Raw genomic sequence first — 16932 nt, 5'->3', positions numbered from 1 at the left:
TTAGTCTAATTTTTTTTTTCCATCACTACAACTTGGTATATAGTAGTTAAGAACTGGTTCTGGAATAAGATTGCCTAGGTTCAAATCCCAGTCCTCTGTGTACAGTTTCTGTGACCTGAGTCAGGTTACTTAACCTAGCTGTACTTCAGTGTTCTTGTTGGTAAAATTGTAAAATTATTAGAACAATGCTGGGACATAGCAAGTATGTTTTTTTATTAGTCTTGAGTGTTAGTACTGCTGCTACCACCATCACCACCTCCACTCCCATCCTAGCTGAAGCCTCCATCATCTCTTAACTGGGACTATTGCATTAGCCTTCTAATTGTTTTCTATACCTATATGCTTGTCCTCTACTCATCTGCCCCAAATCCATTCTGACCCATTCTCCGTACAGTAGACAGGATGATTTTTTCCCAAATATAAATTACATAACATTACTACCAGGCCAAAAAACAGCTTTGCCTTTATTACACTTGCTGTAAACTTCAGACTTACAGAGCTTTACATCTAGCCCCTGCTGACCTTTCTTAACCTCATCTCTTACCTCACTGCTCTTTTCCCACTATGATACAACTGTACTGCTCATTCTTCTTTGAATGGAGTAAGTTATACCCTCCTCAGGGTCTTTGTACTATTTGTTTCATATGCCTGGAATATGTGCTTCCCTTGTCCTCATCACTCAGATCTTCACTTATATTACCTTTTAGAGAGGCCTATATTTACCACCCAACTGAAAGAAGCCACTCTGACAATATCTTATCATCCTTATTTTAAATCTCTGCCAAGAACTTAACATTGTCTAATATTTGTTATATGCTTTCTCCACTAGAATGTTAGTTCCAAAACTCTATCCCCATGTGAGTTCAGACTGTGTCCCTAGCCCATAGTCTAGTGCCTGGCTTCACAATAAAGTGATGGAGAAACTTCCAAGCATACAATTGCCTTTTATTTTTTACTTTATTTGCCAACCCTCTTAATCTGTAATACAGTGTCCTGAATGGACCCAAGTTCAGGAAAACAGTGCCTTAACTTAGCTTTTTAGGCCTTAAACTAGAATCAGCTCCTAGTTACCAACTAGACTCTTCATTAAGTACACAGTTGGGTTTTCCTAGGATTTGTTGACCACTGAGTTAACTGACCTATCTGAACATAAAAGATTTGATGCAGCTTTTAGTTTGATTTGGCTTTAATAGAGTGCCACTTGAAGTCTTGTTTTATACAATTCTTAACTACCAAAATGCTCTTAAATGAACCTAAAGCATTGTTTAAGTAGTTGTCACTTACTGACATTCATCTTGTTAAGGCATTGGAAGTTACAAAAATATGTAATAGAGCTTGATACCTGTCTAGAAACTTAAGATCATTTACCTCATTTTCAGTAGTTAACCCGTGAGTTTAAAGCTAATATGCTATTTTTAGTTTAATAAATGAAGACTTGTTTTATGTCACTTGCTTTAGAAATTTCTGTAACTGTAGTGGGTAAGGGCGAAAGGGGAAAATTATAACTTAATAGTGATGAAAGTATGTGAATGGCTCTATGAAATGAAGAAAAATGATACAAGACACTAAATTACGGGACATCCTTCATTCTAAAGCTGGAGAAATTTCTAAAATAGCTTCTTTATTTTGAGCCACAGCATGGACAACACCAGCAACACAACACCCTGCAAGGATTTCTTTTTTTGTATTTTACAGCTAGTCCAAATTTTTCTTTAGTAGTGGTAACATACTCTTTTGTGCCATTCACTATCATTTCAATATTGTTGATGCTTTCTCCCTGTTCCTCTACTAAAAGAGATATCTGAATGAAAAGGTCCCTTAAATCCTTTATTTGGTTCTCCAAATTAACAAGTTCTTTGTGTCTCTGTTCCATCTCTGAGAGTTGTGCTTTAGTGATACTGATTTCTCGAAGTAAGCTTTCATTAAAAACTTCCCATTTTCCTTGATGAAGCATATCATTTACCTCTTCTTCCGGCACTTCTTTTCCAGCAACTTCAAGCTGACGGAAAATAAATGTCCTGCACTTCTCTTGCTTTGCTGCTATTGTGTCATTGTATATAAACATAGTTTGCTGAAAATGGCGGAACAACGCAGCATGCTGAGATTTAAGTATCCTTGTGACCACTGATGATGGACCGTTTTCATCCTCTGACTTTTTAACTTCTTTCACTAAATCATCCAAACCTCTATTAATGTGTTCTGCTTGGACTTTTATCTCTTTAGTAATGCTAGACTCTCTCTTAAGTAGACTAAGCCTTCTCATAGAAGCCAGCAGACTTTTCTGTTGCTGCCCAAAGTTTTGAACATCATCTGTCAAGTTGTTAATACTCTCCTGTAGTTTTTGTATCTCATGTAGGTGTCTCTCAGCTACAGGCTCTGTTTCATAAATAACAGCTTGCTGCAGAAACACCCCTTGTTCCTCTGCTTCTGTAGTCGACACATCCTTGTCTCTAGAGAGCTCAATTTCCTTTGTTCTTTGCTTTAGTTCTTGAAGTCGGTCTTTCATCTTCCCTGTCCTCCTAAAAGCAAAAATGATTGTGTTGAACAAAGAAAAATTTGGTATTTCCCCCCAGTAGCAGTTGGCTTTACATAGCTATGTCTATCTCTCAGGAAAAATCCTCCTTGTTTTCTGAAAAGATGACTAAAAATTAGAAAAATCAATAAGAATTGCCTCATAAAGATCACTGAAATAGGAAAAGTAATGTAAAATATTTTGTGGGCTTCCCTGGTGGCGCAGTGGTTGAGAATCTGCCTGCTAATGCAGGGGACACGGGTTCGAGCCCTGGTCTGGGAAGATCCCACATGCCACGGAGCAGCTGGGCCCGTGAGCCACAACTACTGAGCCTGCGCGTCTGGAGCCTGTGCCCCGCAACGGGAGGGGCCGCGATAGTGAAAGGCCCGCGCACCGCGATGAAGAGCGGTCCCCGCACCGCGATGAAGAGTGGCCCCCACTTGCCGCAACTAGAGAAAGCCCTCGCACGAACCGAAGACGCAACACAGCCAAAAATAAATAAATAAATAAATAAAGTAGCTATAAAAAAAAAAAAATTTTGTAAATCACTTCTTATAATGCAGGGCTTCTATGAGTCCCATACAGTTGAGTAAAGTACCTGAGTAAGCAGTGATAGAGAAATAATTGCCCCCAAATAAGTTCTCAGTGTCACGATACTGCCACAGAATAGATTTTTCTTGATTTAGGAAGCTATATCTTAGAATGGAAGATGTGACCATATCTTTTTAGGATTAAAAAGGTCACTCTGAATGTGTCCTTATTACTAAAGATACGGTTCCCAGTTCATTTGGTCTATGTAATGTTAAAAAACATACTCATTTTGCTAAATTTGTGTAGTTCAGCTAAAACCAGTATAGTGACAGGGCAGATTCCATATGAGAGCTTTAAGCAATATAGGTAATGTTGAATTTATCTCAGAATTTCTCAGGCTTCTGGATTGACTAACACATTATTTGACATAGCTTTGTTTTCTTATCCATTGCATATATATAGAAACATATTCTTGGTTTGATCATGCTGATTTCTCATTATTAGCATTCCTTTGCAAAGATATCCAGACTGTCTTAGAAAAAAATTTTTGTTAATTCATAATAAGTGATATTTTTACAAACATGAGAATATATAAAATCTTATTTGGGGGACACTTATAATATTGACACTTACTGTATGCTGTGTTGGTAGTTATTCATGGAATCAATTTGATGTACATAATTATATAGTGATATACATGAAGTGAATAAAAAGAAATCCTTTTTAATAAAATACTTTCTTTTCACAGCACATCTTGACTTTAGAAAGGCATTTAAAATGCCTTTCATGATATTTTTGTGGATAAGAGGAAGCTGTTAGGGAGTTACAAGTAGCTCATTGAACCACACATAGTATCAACTAGAGAAAAAGGTCTCTAATGTGACGCTGTTATGCTATGGGATTCAGTGCTTGATATGTTTATGCAAATATTTTTATCAGTTATTTGGGTGTCATAGAAGGCATACTTATCAAACATGTTGATGGCACAAAATTTGGAGAGTTCTTTAGTATGTTGAAGTACAGAATTGGGATTTGAAAATTAAAATAGAACAGAACACTATACCAAAATAACAAAAACGTGTTTAACTGGATAGATGTAAAGTATTGCACCTAGTTGTTTAGAAAACACCTGTACATCTATAAACTGGAAGACCCTTGAGTTCATAGCAGTGCTTATGAAAATCACTGGAGAGTTTAGTTAGTTTTGAGCTTTTAATCAGAACTCTCAGAATAGTTATGCTTTCATGAATAATAATGTGATGTCTAGATTGACTAAGAAAGATATTTGTTCCACTGACTCTATGCTAGTGAAAGCAAATGGGTGAGGGACTGTGTTAAGTATGAGATGAAAATCCACAAGTTGGGAATTTCCAAACTGTCATGGAAAGGATGAGATTGGAAGACCATAGTATATGGAGAGTTGTTGAAAGAAATGGAAATATTTGTTCTGAAAAAGAGAAGGTCGAGGGAATATCTACAACTGTTTTCTAAAATGTGTAGATCTGTATATATGAGGAATTAGACTTACCTGGTGTACCTCCAAAGGGCAATGTGGGTGGAAATTACATGGAATGAGGTTCAGTTTAGTATAAAGAAGACTTTTCACACAAGTAGAGCTGTCTGAAGATGGAATGAACTGTTTCATGAGATAAAAACCTTGCCATCACTAGAGATGTTCAAGATGTTCTTGAATGATGACCCAGTCGAGGATACTGTAGAAATGATACCTGTTTTACCTAAAAAGTTAAACTAATATCCTGATAATATTCCTTTGGTTTTAAAGAACTGACATTCTGTCAAATAATTTTTGAAGCTTACTATATGCAAAGTTTTAAATGCTATAGTGTGTATTCAGTAATACCTGTCCTTGAGTAATTAGTATCTGAGGGGAGATGGACAATACACAATTAAACAGATAAATGAGATAATTTTAGATCTTGATAGATCAATTAGGCAAGGCCTCTCTAAGGAGCTATTTGAGTGTAGACCTAAATGTTGAGAAGATGAAGAGCCAAGAAAGTGCATCCTGAGTATTGGAGATGGGGTGCCAGGGCAGTGACTAGGACTGGTATGTTTTAAGAACAAAATTAACGCTTATATAGATAGAAATTAATATGGGCAGTAACACGGGAGGAGTGAAGTCAGGACGGTAGGTAGGGATCAGATCACAAAGGTCCTTGTGGGTCAAAGTAAGGAATTTAGATTTTATTCTAGATGCAGTGGTGGACAGTGAAAGGATAAATAGGGTATTGACATAAGATTTATGTTTTTAAAAGATCACTGTATAGAGAATATATCCTGATGACCTCCAGGAGAGATCTGGATGGAAACTAGATGGAATAAATGGGAACCATCTGGGATATATTTTGGAGGTAGAAGGCGGGAATCTTGTCAATCCCTTTTTCAGGCTACATCAGGAACCACCTCCCTTGTTCAAGTCACCATCCTTTCTCACCTGGATTATTGCCGTAGTCTCCTACATGGTCTCCTTGTTTCTTCCTTTGTATCTCCGTCTCTTTTGGTCTTTTCTTAACACAGAAACAAGAGTTAAAATGTAAGTCAGATCATGTCATTGCTGTGCCTAAAGCCCTCCTTTAGTGTGATCTCTCAGAGGGAAAGCCAGAGCCTACAAGGCCCAATATGACTTCTCCACCTCTCCTTTTGCCCCTCTGACCATGCCTCCTACACCTCCCCCTCCCTCTGCCTCAATCACACTGTGCTCCTGGTTATTCCTCACACAAACCTGGCAGGATCCTGCCTTAGGGCTTTGGCACTTGCTTTCTTCTCTGTTTGGAATGCTCTTCCCCATGTAGTGCTGTCTTATTCCCCCAACTTCTTTAAATCTTACTGAGATGACACCCTCTCAGTAAGGCTGTCCTTGGTCACCCTATCTAGAACTGCAACCACCCTTCCCAGCTTTAGTTTTTTTCCTAGCACTTCTCACTATATTTTACTTATTTATCTTACTTTATTGTCTGCTCTCTTCCCCAAATATAAGCTCCATGAGGGCAAGGATCTTTATTCATTCTGGTATTCCCAGCACCTTCACAAGTCTCGTTTATTCAAGTTCTGATATTAAGCTCTTTATAGTTCATATTTTCCTGAGTTCTTAATATGTGACAGGCACTGTTCTGAGTGTGTTGTATGTTCTTTTAAGAACTCTGAATTAAGTATTACCATGGTCTCCATTTTACAGATGATGACATTAAGACCTGATCTTAAGTAACTTAACCAAGATATCAGCTTGTGGTAGAGTTGGGATTCAAATTCAGGCAGTCTAGTTTGAAGGACTCACTCTTTACTGTGCTATAAAGCCTTCTTCAATGGTATCAGATGCTCTATAGAGACCAGTTCAGATAAGTTCTGAGAAGAGGCAATTAGGTGAGTGAAGTGGTTGGGAAAGAAGCCAGATCACAAGGGATACTAAGACCTTGAAATCTGTTTTTGATGGAAAAAGTCTTTTATAGATATTAACAGTTTACTCAGAGACATTTGCTGTGTACCTGTATTGCTGAGCATTTTAAGTATTGGTTGGAAACATTTAACAGCAAGTTTTTGTTGCCTGTAATGCACTTACAGTTTTCTGCTATTTATTTTAAATTATCTCAATATGTAATTCAAATAGCTTGCGGTCTTTTATTTTACCACTGATTTGCTATATTAAAAGTAAAAAAAAAAGCTTCAGTCTGTACAATTTATGCAAATAAGAGACTTCTAAGTAGGGAAAGGATTTCATTCCCTCTGTCTCCCCACCTTTCCATTGTCTGTATTCTACCTTACTTGCAAAGAATAATTTCTTTACCTTAGGAACAAAACTAACCAGATCCAGTGGTTTACTAAGATCTGTGGGAAAAAATAATAAGCTATAATATTAAACCTGGAAGATTTGTGAAAAGAAGATTTAGTCAAGGAGGACTATGAGAAGGTGGCAATATAGATTGCAAACTTTGGGTGTTAGGAAATTAGATCAATATAAAACACTAATATATTGATCCATGTGTTAGGCATACCTTCTAGGAAGGTATTGATATTTACTGGCCTTTGTCCTTACAAGTAGGAAATAAGCAAACTAGAGAAAATATATATAATACCATGTGAGCATACTATATTTTTAAATAAATTTATTTATTAATTTTTAGTTTTGGTTGTGTTGGGTCTTCGTTGCTGCGCGCGGGTTTTCTCTAGTTGCAGGGAGCGGGGGCTACTCTTCGCTGCGGTGCACGGGCTTCTCGTTGCGGTGGCTTCTCTTGTTGCGGAGCTCAGGCTCTAGGGCGCAGGCTCAGTAGTTGTGGCACGCGAGCTTAGTTGCTCTGCGGCATGTGGGATCTTTCTGGACCAGGGCTCGAACCTGTGTCCCCTGCGTTGGCAGGCAGATTCTTAACCACTGCGCCACCAGGGAAGTCCTAGCGTACTATTTTTTTAAGTCCTTTATTAAAGTGAAAACAAAGTGATTTTATTTGAGAATGATTTCAGTACTAGAGCAACCAATAAGCGTGCAGAAAGTTTGATATTATCATTTTTTATATTTTTCCCACCTTTTAAATTATAATGAACAGATTAATTTATATGTATATATAATTTCATGTAATTAAGTTATTTATAATTAATTAGTTAATTGTAATTAACCTAATATAATCCTTAATATAAAAATACAGATTTTAAGAGATAAATTGTAAAGATTTTTAGCTTTATAAACTAATTTAGGTTGGGATTTCTTGTGAGTTTTAAATATTCAGTTTATGAAAAATTCCACTTGGTCCCATTTTTATCAGTCAAGATATGCTTGGTTATGCCACAGTAATGTCCAGTCACCAAATCTTGATGGATTACAACCACAAAGATGTATTTTTCGTTCACATTTCATGTCCATGTTGGGTTAGCAGGGGCTCTGGTTCCCATCTTGGTTTCTCAGAGACCTAAGCTCCACCTTTCTGAATGTGGTAGGCTGGTAGGGCAGTTGGAAGTACTGGAGAGTCTCTCATAGACATTAAAATGCTGTAGCCTGAAATGATGCCTGTCACTTTCCTTTTCAACTCCTCGACCAACTGAAGGAGGATGGTAGTGATATGTAGTCCTCACCTGTTCTCCAAAGGAGAGGTGAACCTGGTTTCTTCCACATCTATTGAATATTATAATTTGATTCCAAAAATAATCCTTAAGAGGTTAACTAATCAATTTCTCATTTTTCTTATGGGGAAATTGAAAATCAGAAAAGTTAAGTGTTTTACCCAGAGCTTGCTAGTAGTAGTACTGGTATAGTAATGCAAACTTCCCGGCTGCTAGACCAGTGCTTTTTTCATTATAAGATGTATAATATAAATTTCCTAGAATGTGTATGTTATGTAATGCTGGGTTCATCTATATGCTCTTTTGTATTCAGTATTTTATAAATATTTGATGATTATGCTGGAACAGATTTTTAAAAACACCTACAAACATTGGGAAGTGATTGTAGAAACTCTTTTTTCATGTGATAACTTTGAGAAAGCAGAATTACCACCCATGATTTATTATATGCCTCTGATAAAGACTAACCTTTCTAGTATAGAGGGAGGTAATTACTAAAGTCAGTTAGCCTAATGATTTATCTTGAATAGCTCCATACTGTTCTTTGTTTGGTTTAGTGTTTATCACTTCCTTATCTGTGTGCTCCCTCTGGTATTACCATATTAATGCTGAAAATAAATTCCTCCAAAAGTGTTTAAAACGGATGTCATGTTGCTTTTGATATAGCCATAAGTTTTTTTCTTTTCTTTCCTTCCTTTCTTCCTTCCTTCCTTCCTCCCTTCCTTTCTTCCTTCCCTCCTTCCCTCCTTCCCTCCTCCCCCCCTACATGATTTGAACAAAGCCTTTTCTTTTAAAAGTGTTTTTAATGTGATTATTTTCATCATTAATACAGATACACAGTTTAAGAAGTCAGACCACTTCAAGGCTTATGAAGATATACAGCTGACCCCTGCCTGCCCCACCACATTCTATTTCCAGTTCCTCATTCCCAAAGGCAGTCATTTTCAACTCCTTAGCTATATGTTGCTTTTAAACTCCCTATTTCTTGATAATTTGCTTATGTAGATGTTTACACTTTTTTCAGTTTTGAATAATCTTTGCTATGAAAGATATGAATTTAACTTTTTTTTTTTTTTGGCTGCACCACACAGCTTGCAGGACAGTTCCCTGACCAGGGGTTGAACCTGCGCCTTGGCAGTGAAAGTGCGGAGTCCTAACCACTGGACCACCAGGGACTTCTCGGATTTGACTTTCTCTTACACCCCCCTCCTTCCCTCAAATTTTTCCTCTCAATGTAATTATATCACAGTTTTTGTTATAGTCAATATTATGTGTTTACGTTATTAGGACTACCCAAATACTATATTTACCAGAATCACATATTATATATACCAGAATCACACCAGAATCATATTATATATACCAGAATCACTAGGGTTATATTTCCTTTCTCAGAATAATTTTTTTCACTGTATCTAGGCTTTTTCAGTGGATAGAGCTAGGAGATGTATATTTTTATTTTAAGAAAGCTTTTCACTGAAGTATTTACGCATATACAGAAAGTGCCCAAAACATAAATGTATAATTTGATGATTTTTCACAAAGCGAACGGACCCATGTAACCACTATACAGATCAAGAACTTTGTAACTTTTAAATTTTTCTTGAAATTATTAATTACCTAAGTTTTTCAGTTGCCTCATTTTGTACATATGCATCACTAATTCATTCTAAAACTCTTCATTTGAACTGAAAATATTCTCTTAATGTATATATAGCAGGTATTCTTTTCTATCTCATTTTATTGTTTTATCTTTTGAGGCTTCTTTCTTGGAACCCTGATTACCACACAGCTGTTGTCTTGACCTGATTACCTACCACACAGCTGTTGTGTTGGAATTTTTCTCTCCTTCTGTGTATTTTCTCCTCATTCCTTGTTCCTCATCTCTATTTTTGGTTTATCCCCTTGATTTGAGGGCATACCATAGCTTCCTTTTAAAACATAGGTGTGGTGATAACTTGCATTTCTGAAAATGTTTTTATTCTGTCCTTACACCTGAATGATATATTTTCTGCAGATGTAATTCTTACTTGGAAATTGTATTCCCTTAGAATTTTGAAAATTTTGCTGTGTTTTCTTTTAAGTTTCTGTTACCCTTGAGAAATCTGCCATCTGATTCCTGATATTTTGTATAAGATGTAGGTTTTTTTGTTTGTTTTTTTAAAATTTCCTTCCATGAAATTCTTTGCCTTTTCTCTTTATTCCTCATGTTTTGAAATTTTGCAATAACATGACCTAGGAATGTCTTTTTGCATGTATTTGCTAGATGTTTAGTGGCTCTTTCCAATTTGGAAATTCATGTACTTATGGTTTCTTTTGGAGGGGATCCTAATTTTTAAAAGAACTTCATCTTCTCCATTTTCTTTGTATTGTTTTCTTTGAAATTGCCCTGATTTGGATGTTGACTTTATTAACTATTCTTCTGATTTTCTTAGTATCTGAAAAGTAGTGACTTGCCTGAGGTCACACAACTAAAAAGTAGCAGAGCCTACATTCAGATGTACATCTACTTGCCTGCAGATCTGTTATTTTTCTTTATTTCATAGTGAATAGATATAGATTATCCTAGTGAAACATGCTACAAATGAAGTTGATCTGTATCAAATATTGTATTATGTTGTTAATATAAATGCTATGTTTAAAAGAAAAAAGTTCTTGCAGCAGGTAATATAACATATTAGATCTAAAATAATTATGTTAGCAGCTGTATTAGGATTTTTCATACAATCAGACCAAATTAAGCACTTTACAATTTAGAAAAAGAAGACGTATTAGTTCAGGGACTTCCCTGGCACTTCCACTGCAGGAGGCATGGGTTCAATCCCTGGTCAGGGAACTAAGATCCGCAGGCTGTGTGGCGCGCACCACCCGCCCCCCCCCGAAAAAAAGGAAAAATGATTGGTTCTGATCCCACACACCTGTGTCACGGAAAATCTAAAAAATTTTGAATCCTATCCTTGGCGCCATGTAGAGATTGGGATTCTTGTATTTTCTTCTGCTGTACCTCATAGTCATAGAATGAGATAAGACAAGAAGTGAGGTACACTGCATTCCTATTTATGTACACAGGTTTCTGTTTCCTATTCATATACTAACCTGTTACTATGAGTTCTTACAACTATAATGTACATAGCAGATATGATGTTTGTTGTACTATTTTTTTTTTAATTGACTTGTGTTCCTCATAATATGGGAAAAGAAAAGAGTGATAGTATTGGAGGCTCAGATGAGAAATGAGGGAGTTATCAAAACCAAACAGATTTTGATTTTTTTATTCATGAGAATTAAGTCTTATCTAATGCTAAGTAGCCTGACAATTTTTAAATTTCACAGTTCTCAAGAACTACAGTGTCTCTAACTTTCTCTTTGGTTGCATGGCTTGGAACAAATCCCGAAACAACCCCCTCTAATATACTTTATACTTATGGCTAGTTAGGTCTTTCTTTTTTTCATTTTAATTACACATAAATGAACAATGTCATCAAAAGCCTTTTTCTGAAGCATCATAGTTTAACATTTTTTTAAGAAATAGAATATTTCAAATTGATATTGTAGCACAGTATACTTTTGCAAAGTGCTTTTGAGAAGGTAAATTTTACTGTCACTGATTTTGGAAATGAAGATATTTGACTCTCCCTTATAAAGGTGGTCTTATCCTGGGTTTCTGTGTTCTTGGGATAACGGTTTCCTGAAGGAATACCACACTTTCATATTTGAATAAAAGATACTTTAAAGAACACTTTAAAATATATTGATATGTATTTTATATTCATTAATCCTAATAAATTTAGTAGCAAAAAGAAAGTAAATATTCTGTATCTTTTTTTTTCTATAAATCTCTATACGTTACTGATATTAAAGGAAAAACAGTCAGATTTCCTTTCAGTGCTGTATATCATAGCATGCATATTATAGTAAATGATGTTTATATAAAATCAGCTGTAAAGTTTATACTGTGTTCATCTTGGTGTATGTCTTCATTTATTTCTTTTGAACATTTAAAATATATTTATGTTCAAGATCCTTTTACATTATTAGGTTATTTCTGGTTTCTTAGAAATAATTCCTTTGTTTATTGTGGCCACCAATTGTTTTTCTTGGTGATGGGCAAGTATATTTAGTAAACTTTGTCAGCAGATTATCTTCAGTGGGGAATTATATTATACAAGAATGCCCTGAGTGCCCTGCATTATGGATACATTCTTAACCGCATTTTTGTGGTTGTCACTACTAGGGCGCCATGGAGTTTGCCCATCATAGCCCAGGTAGTACAAATACAGTTTCCCTCTATATCTGTGGGGAACTGGTTCTAGGACCCCCACAGAGACCAAAATCCACGGATGCTTAGGTCTCATATAAAATGGTGCAGTATTTGCATATAACTTATGTACATCCTCCTGTATATTTTTATGTACTTTAAAAGTATACTTTAAATCATCTCTAGATTACTTATAATACCTAGTACAATGTACATGGTATATAAATGGTTGTAAATAAAATGTAAATGCTATCTAAATAGTGGCTGGTACGTAGAAATTTCAAGTTTTGCTTTTTGGAACTTTCTGGGTTTTTTCCTGAGTATTTTCCATCTGAGGTTGGTTGAATCCATGCATGTGGAACCTGCAGGTACAGAGGGCTGACTGTATGGACCCGATCTTTCTCTAGTGATTTCTATAGCCCAGGTAGTATAAATATGGGCCTGATTTTTCTGTAGTGATTTTGTAGCCTGAGTGAATACCTCACTCCCTGCTGTACTCCTGGACAAGCCAACAGAGATTTTCCTGTGTCTGTATACAGGCTGTTCTTTTTCTGGTCCACTATTCCATATAGGAAACTCAGTTTTAGCTCCCTATTATGAACAAACTCTAAACCCGAGCCTCTAAGATAAAAGTGTTTTCTTCTTGTAGCCCATAGCTTTAATTCCTACTCTCCACCTTGGCTATGAATGTGTTCCTTCTTCATTTCTGGCACCTGGAAATTTCCCTTTCTTACTTCACATGTAATGATGCAGTTTAGAAATTTGTCTTTTTTTCCCCCCTTAAGATTATATCAAACACTTCTCTACGTTTCTAGCAAGAGGAGGAGTTTCTGTATCTGTGCATCTTCACTGAAAGTCATAGGTGATTATCTTTACAGAGTTAACATAATTCAGAGTGTTCCCTAAATCCTTATATTCATCTGTGCAGAAACTGACCTAATGTAGGTATTCAGGTACACTTGCATGCTATACATAAATTGCATTTTCCTGTAGTTGCATACTCACAGCTACATATATAACTATTTCCAATTTAACTGTTTAATCTTATATCTTCATAAATTATAAGCAAAGTGAGATATCTAAGCATATTAGAATTTAAAAGTTGGAAGAGACAGAGTTCAAGAAGGCATAAAATATTAAGCGCATAGTTGTGAAATCATTTAATTGCTTAGGTAAGTGAAATTGATGATACTACCATTTTATGCAATCTTTTCTCTACCTTAAATTTATTTTCTTAATATCCGAAGAGTTCTATCTATCCAAATGTGAGCCATCTTTCAGCATGTTTAACTTACTGCTTTGCTGTACAGTTTTGAATTCTACTGTTAATAACTGTATCTTTGAGCTTAAATGTGATATTTGCAAAAAGAAAGTTAGAACACTAATTTATAAATATAGTAATCAAGTTTGACAATTTGTTTTGGGAAGTAAACTTGAATGACTCAAATAAAAGTTTCTCCACTCTATTATAGACAGGGAACATTTCCAGGAACAGAAATATGAATAAAAATTATCTAGTGCTTTAAGAACTATGCCCTGGGATAGATACTTTATAAATTTATAGAATTTTTTAACTAAGACATTTCTTTTTGTAGTTACTATAATGATTAAATATTTTAAGAAATGTAACCAGTTTTTATTTAACGTAAAATGGAATATTCTTTTGCTTTTGTGTGTGAAGACATGTTGCAACATTTCCCTAGTTCAAGGTGAAAGTAGCTGTTACTGGAATATTCACCTCTTTGGCTACTTAAATGAAGAAAACAAACTTAAAAAAAAAAATTATTACAAATTATGTAAATTCTATCTAAGTTTAAATTATCAGACATTTTTTTGTAATGCAGCCTTTCAGTGCTTTTTAAATTCTATTTTTTGTTTAGTGTAAATAAGTTAATTGTTAAATTAACTCATTTAATGTAACAAGACCATTTTTGCTTAAATATTAAGACTCGTAATTTTGAACTCTCACTTATCTGATTAAAGTAAGCTGTACTTATGTAAAATTATTTTTATATTAAATTTAAAACTACATAGCCACAAACATAATGTGTTCTAGGTATTACATAGCCAACTTTCAAGTTTACCCTTAAAACATTTATTAATAATAATTATTATTTTGATTTGAAATGGGTTAAATATTAAAATCTAACATAACAATTGTAAAATAACTTTGAAAAAATATCAAAAAATACAACATGTTTTGGTTAAGCTTCTATACACTGTTTAATTTTGAAAGTATCAGACCTACCTATGTATGTTGCATTTAAATGATGTTGACTTAAATTTTTTAAATGATCAAATCAAATATAATACTGATATTAAATTTTATAATTTAAGTACTTTCAGTACACTAGCTGAAACATTTCAAAATTGAGTATTCTAAAAAAAATTGACTACTTTGGTATTTTACAGTAGTCCTTTTACAGCAAGATTATTTTTTAATTTCCTCAAATTAATTTTAAAGATTCTGGGAAACTACAATGAAGAAATTAATTAAGGCTTTGTAGAAAATTATCTTAAATTTTTAAACATTATACATATGTGTCATATTGCATAAACTTCTTTTCAGAATTAAATGGAAAAGTGTTCTCTAAAGCAAGCATTTTATGACTAATTTATAGTCTGTTTATAGAAGAAAGAATTTTAAGTTTGTTTTTATAGGGTCTGACTTTCTAGTGTTTCCAAAATGAAAAGATATTTTTTTAAAGGACATAAAATAAAAAACAAAAGGATTTTGTTTATGGTGGTCTGTTTCTAGGAACTCTAAACCCAAATCTCATTCAGCATATCAGTAGTATATATGAGCACATCAGCTGCCTGTAGCCTGGTCCAAATCTGAGCAAAACAGGTAACTTTAATTATCTGTTGGGCTCTTTTAAAATGTCACAGATTTCAGTCTCTGGATGTCTCACATTAAAAAGTACAAAAAAGAGTGGTATGTTTACCTTTGTCTTGTTCCTTTTGTTGCTTTTCCACCTGCACAGTTGGAGTCCTGCCTGTGAGAGAAAAACTGAGTACCATCTGTAATGTTTTATTCAAATTTTATTTAAGTCTCTGTCTTATAGTTCACAGGATAATTTCTGTATGGTTTTCATTTAGTTAATTGAAAGCCACATAATGAAGTCAAATAAGTTAAAGTTATCGTTTTGTTGTTAATATCAAATGAGAAGAACAAATTTCTTACCTCACCCCTGGAGAATCCAGTTCTGCCTGTTAGCTGCGTGTTCTTTAGATTAAAGGAAGATTGTTTTCAGTGGAGCTAGTTGGTAACAGGAAGTCCTTGTTAAACTGCCTACGATGGAATACTTGGCACAGGCTCTGTAGTTCCAGTCCTATATTACATATAAAGTACATTACTCACAAAAGAGGGGGTTCGTAATTAAGCAAATATTACTTTGTTTTCTTTAGGTATGAAAACTTGCTAAATGTATGGAATTTGGAATAAATAGGAATGGAAAGAACCTTGGGTAAAGGCTTTTTGTTCAGTTTACTTTAAAGTGATTGAATTCCATCTTATTTTAGGGAATTCCAAGAACTTAACTCAGAAAATTACCAAATTTCAGAACTACAGCAGCCAGAAAAGAGTTCATGTCTTTAAACCTGCCACCTTACCTTTCTTTTTAGTATGCCTGCTATTTTTAAGTTTCTTTCATAGTTTTCAATATCAAAAACTAAAATTGTGCAGCACTATATGTTATGCTATTTATTATATCAATATAACAATTCAAAATTAATTTTTACCAGAGTGAAATATTTGTAGGAAAAATCAGAAATAAAATTTCTCTCACACAACTAAATTTTCTTACATTCCCTTTTTCTCTGCCTGAGCTATTAGGATTCGAGGGTGAGAGGAGGGACATTGCTATAATATCTATCAGAATAACATCTGTATTTATTCTTTGGTTTAGTAGTCCCACTTCCTGGAGTCTGTTCCCAAAATAAGAAATAACATCTTCACACACTTTATTCCTCACAGCCCTCTTTGTAAAATCAAGACATTGGGAACAACCCATGATGAAACATCTATATAATGAACATTTTGTTCATTAATAAAGAGTATAGTAATAAATAAGATTTCTTTATACTACTTCAGAGTAATTTTAGGATTTACTGTTTTAAAAAAAAGCATGGTGATGCACAAAAGTGCATCTAACTTTCGAGGAAGAACAGGAGAGTAGAGATGCACGCACATAAACACCCCTTAACCAGCCAATAGCAGTGAATATCCATAGTGCCCAAATTGTGGTCTTTAAAATACCATTTCCCCCATGTACCTGTTTATATTATTAAAAAAAAAACAAAAGCAGTGGGAGGATGAATTAAAAACTAATGAAACCACTTATACTGTTGGTGGATGTGAATTGATGCAGCCACTATGGAGAACAGTATGGAGGTTCCTCAAAAAACTAAAAATAGAGTTACCATTTGGTCCAGCAATCCCACTTCTGGGCGTATATCCAGAAAAGACCAAAAACTCTAATTCAAAAAGATATACGCACCCCCAATGTTCATAGCAGTACTATTTACAATAGCCGTGACATGGAAGCAACCTAAATGTCCATCG

General features: G+C 34.7%; 2 protein-coding genes across 8 annotated transcripts in view; one reads left to right on the top strand and one right to left on the bottom strand.

Annotated features, from left to right (window-relative positions):
- The window catches only part of ARL13B (ADP ribosylation factor like GTPase 13B), an 81603-nt gene that overhangs the window by 37993 nt on the left and 26678 nt on the right, over positions 1-16932 (top strand). The gene's annotated exons all lie outside the window — the stretch shown is intronic.
- On the bottom strand, positions 1441-15603 carry STX19 (syntaxin 19). Of its 5 annotated transcripts, none has more exons than XM_036850864.1 (5): positions 15553-15603; positions 15314-15364; positions 11029-11114; positions 5499-5571; positions 1441-2519 (listed from the first exon to the last, which is right to left on the bottom strand). In XM_036850864.1, the coding sequence occupies exon 5, from the start codon at positions 2504-2506 to the stop codon at positions 1622-1624; it is 885 nt and encodes a 294-aa protein (XP_036706759.1). In that variant the 5' UTR covers positions 2507-2519; positions 5499-5571; positions 11029-11114; positions 15314-15364; positions 15553-15603; the 3' UTR covers positions 1441-1621. The 5 variants fall into 5 exon arrangements, with proteins under 5 accessions (XP_036706759.1, XP_036706758.1, XP_036706761.1 ...); XM_036850863.1 differs by lacking the exon at positions 15553-15603 and adding an exon at positions 4572-4770 and having other exon boundaries at positions 15314-15473; XM_036850866.1 differs by lacking the exon at positions 15553-15603 and adding an exon at positions 4572-4755 and having other exon boundaries at positions 15314-15473.

Source organism: Balaenoptera musculus, chromosome 4 (assembly GCF_009873245.2).
Source record: "Balaenoptera musculus isolate JJ_BM4_2016_0621 chromosome 4, mBalMus1.pri.v3, whole genome shotgun sequence".
Classification (NCBI taxonomy): Eukaryota; Metazoa; Chordata; class Mammalia; order Artiodactyla; family Balaenopteridae; genus Balaenoptera; species Balaenoptera musculus.
The sequence above is the reverse complement of the archived record's forward strand: the minus strand, read 5'-3'. Positions and strand labels throughout refer to the sequence as shown.

Coding starts and splice junctions, on each gene's coding strand:
- STX19 (XM_036850864.1), bottom strand. CDS start 2,506: ATGAAAGACCGACTTCAAGAACTAAAGCAAAGAACAAAGGAAATTGAG.